General features: G+C 42.5%; 2 protein-coding genes across 2 annotated transcripts in view; both read left to right on the forward strand.

Annotated features, from left to right (window-relative positions):
• LOC138972869 (uncharacterized) overlaps positions 1-5,000 on the forward strand; it is a 301,337-nt gene that overhangs the window by 26,226 nt on the left and 270,111 nt on the right. The window lies entirely within an intron of this gene.
• LOC138972853 (uncharacterized) overlaps positions 3,095-5,000 on the forward strand; it is an 8,459-nt gene continuing 6,553 nt past the window's right edge. Inside the window, exons 1-2 of the mRNA XM_070345528.1 lie at positions 3,095-3,426; positions 3,974-4,132. Of these exons, the coding sequence (XP_070201629.1) occupies positions 3,186-3,426; positions 3,974-4,132 (400 nt within the window). The 5' untranslated portion in view covers positions 3,095-3,185. The remainder of the gene's footprint in view (positions 3,427-3,973; positions 4,133-5,000) is intronic.

Genomic DNA, 5,000 nt, shown 5'->3' on the forward strand with positions numbered 1-5,000 from the left:
TTCGTGATTAAGCGTGAAACGGGACATTGGGCATTTCCCCATGTTCAACTAAGAAACAGCGACAGAAGATTCATGACAAAAGTTTGTACCTTCCAGTGATAACTGTGTCACAGCTCTCCTCGGATTGGTTACTGAGTTCCCAGTCCTCGTTTTCTCGGTCTGTCACCATTCCCTCCTCCTCGTCTGACTCGCTGACGGGCTCTTCCTCCATAACTTTGAAAAGATGTTCATGCACTGCTAGCGGTTGTCGGTTTCCTTTGGGTTCTTCAGGATCCGTCTGCTGGCAGAAGTCAACCTTTTTCATGTGAACAAGAGGTGCTGGGTGTAGGCCTACCTTATCATCAGTTTGTGACCCTTTAAAACAGAAAGAACACTTCATCCTTTGCAACTTTCATGCTCATAATAAAAACATGAAATTCTATATTTAGCGCACATGTGCGTGTGTGTGTGTGTGTGTGTGTGTGTGTGTGTGTGTGTGTGTGTGTGTGTGTGTGTGTGTGTGTGTGTGTGTGTGTGTGTGTGTGTGTATCAATGTGTGTGTGTGTGTGTGTGTGTGTACGTACACCTTTCACATTGCTGTGGGTTGACTGTCTGTGCACAGGCAAATATTTTCATGACTGGCGGTTTTTCGTGACAGCGGCAAGTACAGCAGGGCTTGTTATGGAGTGTCCTTTTGTTCTCATCGTTTGCCGTTGGGAATCGTGACAGTTTCCTTTTCCTCTGGAAGTAAAAGAAGAAAGACACTTAGTCTAATGATAATTTGATTTGAAAGTATGCTTGGTCTGGTATTGTCTATTGACCTATTCAGAACATTGAAAATTGAAATACCCACTGAAAGACGTATGGATATTATCATGTGTGTATCCATGCGTAAGTTTCAACACATAAGCTGGTTTTACGTGTCTCAGTCAATGCAGACAAATCACATGCACGATTCTCACATCTCTCGTCTTTCAGTAGCAAAAACTGCACGCTTACAATAGATATTTTATACATAGTGAATTATAATTCAAGCAAACACTGTCAATGTCATGGATTTACATTTGGAGTTTGCGATCATATTTACCCCACGCTTGGCACATATATTGTGTAATGTCTCCACACAAAAAAACTGACAACGTGTTACTCTTAATCTGCCGCGCCACCCCCCACCCCTATCACCCCCACCCGCTCTTGTTTCTGCCCAGCCCCCATTTTCCACAGCTCAGCTCAGACCGTTATGCAACAGTGTTGCCTGTGGCGCTTCGACGTCAATACATCATCTTTGTAATCCAGCAGTAATAGCCGGACCAAGACACACTAATCTGCACCAATTCACATTTGCTGCGCACCAATATGTGGGTGCATGGTCAAAACAAAAAACATCTACTACATCTACAATCAAAGTACACTGACCTTCAAGCAGCTTGAACGGAGGGTACTGCCAATCGCGACAATACTCTTTTCGGTTGAAACCCCAACCTGTTTTGCTCAAAGTTGATGAAGTCGGTTTGCACGAAATGTTCACTGCAAATGAACCTGCTTTTGCCAGACACTTTTAAATGCGCACGCTTTAGCTGTGGAAACATCTCCCATTTCGATAACAAACTTAGGTTTTTGGTAGGAAATCTGTGGAAGGAAATGCCGCTTGTTGTTTGCGTGTTTTTGCAGTTTGCGGCTGCACACCTACGAGGCATTCTTCCGGACCCAGTTATCACTTTTACACATGCATGAACACCACGCTGGTTGAACCAAAACAAACACTGTGACGTCACAGTGAACCGACGTCACAGTGAACCAAAAATCACGTGACCACAACATGACCCCAGGCGGCTTGTCTTGGTTAGCCCACCAATAATAAATGTTCAATTACAACAACAACAAAATTTTTAATAATTTTTAAAATATTTTTCCTGAGATGTTTATAACATTTGGCATTCGATATTCAAGCTTTTGGAGATATTTCAAAACCTTGGACTTGTCCTTTAACATTTATCCATCCACATAAGCACATATGTGACCCTCCACCACGAAATGAGTCGCATGTCACCTCGCGCGGTTCTGCGCTAGGCTTAATATAAGTCCGGGGAGTGTCTGGTAACAGTGTGTGGGTCACCTTAGTCACAGGCTAATAACTCAAACAGTTTTCGCTCTTTTCTAAAACGGTTTTCACCACTGAATAGAGCATGCAAATCTCGTTATGAAAATGTAAAAATATAAAAATCATGCAAAGGTGACATGCGACTCATTCTGTGGTGGATGGTCACATATGCGCACGCAGGAAAAAAAGCAAGCACAGAGACAGTGCAGATTATGTTTTGAACGAGGGTGTTAAAAAATCTTAATTTTCAACTAGTATTTTTGTGTACAGTTGAGTTTGAGATTGCTGCAAATTTTGAATCGTGTGACATACTGACATCATGAATGTCTTCTTTCTTTTTCTTCTGGACTCCTGATCCTCTCACTCCCATTTACTCTCAATTAATCGCGCTTCTACTTATCTATCCCTGTTTATTTATCAACCAGGATCTCAAAGGTGAGTCGGCGAGAAACAAACCTTTCAATCAAACAAGGCAGAAGCTAAATAAAGGGAACCAAAATAACAAGCACACACTGAAACCCGTCATATATCTGAGAGAAAAAAAACCACAACTGTAAGTACTACTGTTCTTGTCACGACACGTATTCGTGACACGCAACGGGGCGGGGATGTAGCTCAGTTGGTAGTGCGCTGAATTTGTATTCAGTTGGCCGCTGACAGCGTGAGTTCGTCCCCACGTTCGGCGGAAATTTATTTCACAGAGTCAACTTTGTGTGCAGACTCTCTTCGGTGTCCGAACACCCCCCGTGTACACTACATTGGGTGTGCACGTTAAAGATCCCACGATTGACAAAAGGGTCTTTCCTGGCAAAATTGCTTAGGCACAGTTAATAATTGTCTACGTATACCCGTGTGACTTGGAATAATAGGCCGTGAAAGGTAAATATGCGCCGAAATGGCTGCAATCTACTGGCCGTATAAAATTCCATCTCACACGGCATCATTGCAGAGCGCCTAGAACTGTACCCACGGAATATGCGCGATATAAGCCTCATATTGATTGATTGATATTATGTGCTGGACAGGTCGACCACGTCTACAGGAACCAGCGCCGACAAATCTTAGGTTGAACTACGAGGGACGTCCCGCACAGCTGTCTGTCACCATGCTTGCCTTCCCTCTGCCTGGCACCTTCACCTTTGTCTTCCACGGGCCAGGAAACAACCTGTCAGAGCCAGTGACGTCTGGTATTCTGGACATGCATTGCAGGAACATGGTTGCTGCTTACATTGCTACATGCAACATCACTGTGAATACCATGACATCTACAGACGCTGGCTTCTACTCTGTGCGGATTGGGAACAGTGTTGGTTCTTCCAACATCAGTTTCGAAGTAAAATACTTTGGTGAGTAATGTGTCTATCTGTCTGTTCTGCAGTGGAATACCCTTGCTTATCACGCATGCGATTTATTTTTCAGATCTCTATACACATAGAAGTACATGAATTAAAATAGCATACTTAAATATGGTGTTAACATAGTTTCACGAGTGCAATTTTCACGTGCGCGTTATTTAGTTCCTGCGCATTTGTTACTATGGATTTTGACTGTTGTTGTTCCTATTTGTAATCTGGTTTTCCAAGTAATTGGTATTGATGTTTACTTTTACAAATGCTTTGTGTCTTCGTGTTTATAATATCATTTGACCAAGATTCTTGCTGTTGGTATATATGTGGTCTTGAGGACCAACGCTTTCTGTTGATGTAATGCGTATTTTGGTGTGTAATTAAATGAGGTACCCAAAACTCGTCAATGAATGTAACTATGTAGTTTGCTGTTTTGGTGTGGGTTATTTCTGTCTCGGCAAAATAAGATTCATCAGAAACTGCCAGGTCAGAGAATGTCTCCTGCAGACAAACTAACTTTTGCGATGTTGTAATGTTTTCATGTTAGGTCCCAACACAGAGACAGACGCCAAGGTCGGGGAAAGCCTTAGTACTGGTGCTGCAGTCGGTGTGACGTTGGCGTTGGTGCTTGTCGTCGTTGGTGTTGTCGTGGTGTGGATGTGGCGCCGCCATTGGGTTTTACCTTGCGCTTCTTTTTCTGCCAATGGTAAGTGAGTGTGAAAGTGAACTTTAATGTGAGTGAACGAGTGTTAGAGTTAGTGTGAGTATATGTGAGTGTGATGCGAGTGTGATGCGTGTGTGCGCATGTTAGTGTGTGTGCGCGCGCGCGCGCGTGTGTGTGTGTGTGTGTGTGTGTGTGTGTGTATGTGTGTGTGTGTGTGTGTGTGTGTGTGTGTGTGTGTGTGTGTGTGTGTAACACAAATGCCAAAGACTGAGCCTCATTAACAAAAAAACGACGTCATAAAGAAGAACAGTGCTGACAACATTTACCACATCATCCAAAGATGAAGTTATCGAGCGGGCAGGTTTTTACGATAATTGCTGAAATTAGTTGGTGATCATTACGACCTCTTCGAAAATGTCGTGGTGTTTGTTTACAACTGGCACGCCGTATATTGCTAATGGGCGTCTAAAAATGACCAACGGTATCAGTCTAGAGTTTACTGTGTGCTTAAAAATGACAAGATTCATGAGCTTCTCCGGAATATAGTTGTACCCATTGTTGGTGTCAGCAGGACATTGGCCTTTTAAAACGAGTTCGTATGGCCGTTGGTTTTGAAGTCATTCAAACAGAAGCGAGTCTTAGACTTGATTTCACTGTCGAGGATCAGATTTCTTTCAGATTTATTAAATGGATACTTTTTATCAACACTTTTTGTATGCCATGCACACATTCAAAACGTTATTAAAAATAATCATTTTAAATTGTTAATGATGACAAGTATGTTTGGCTCCTGTTAAATAAGTTTGACAAGCACAGCATTGTGAGGTGTTTACCTCTATTATCCCACATCAATCCATGACCACATTACAGACAAATAATTGAAATACATCTGACAATGCAATAGATCTTC

This window comes from Littorina saxatilis, linkage group LG8 (genome assembly GCF_037325665.1).
Source record: "Littorina saxatilis isolate snail1 linkage group LG8, US_GU_Lsax_2.0, whole genome shotgun sequence".
Lineage (NCBI taxonomy): Eukaryota > Metazoa > Mollusca > Gastropoda > Littorinimorpha > Littorinidae > Littorina > Littorina saxatilis.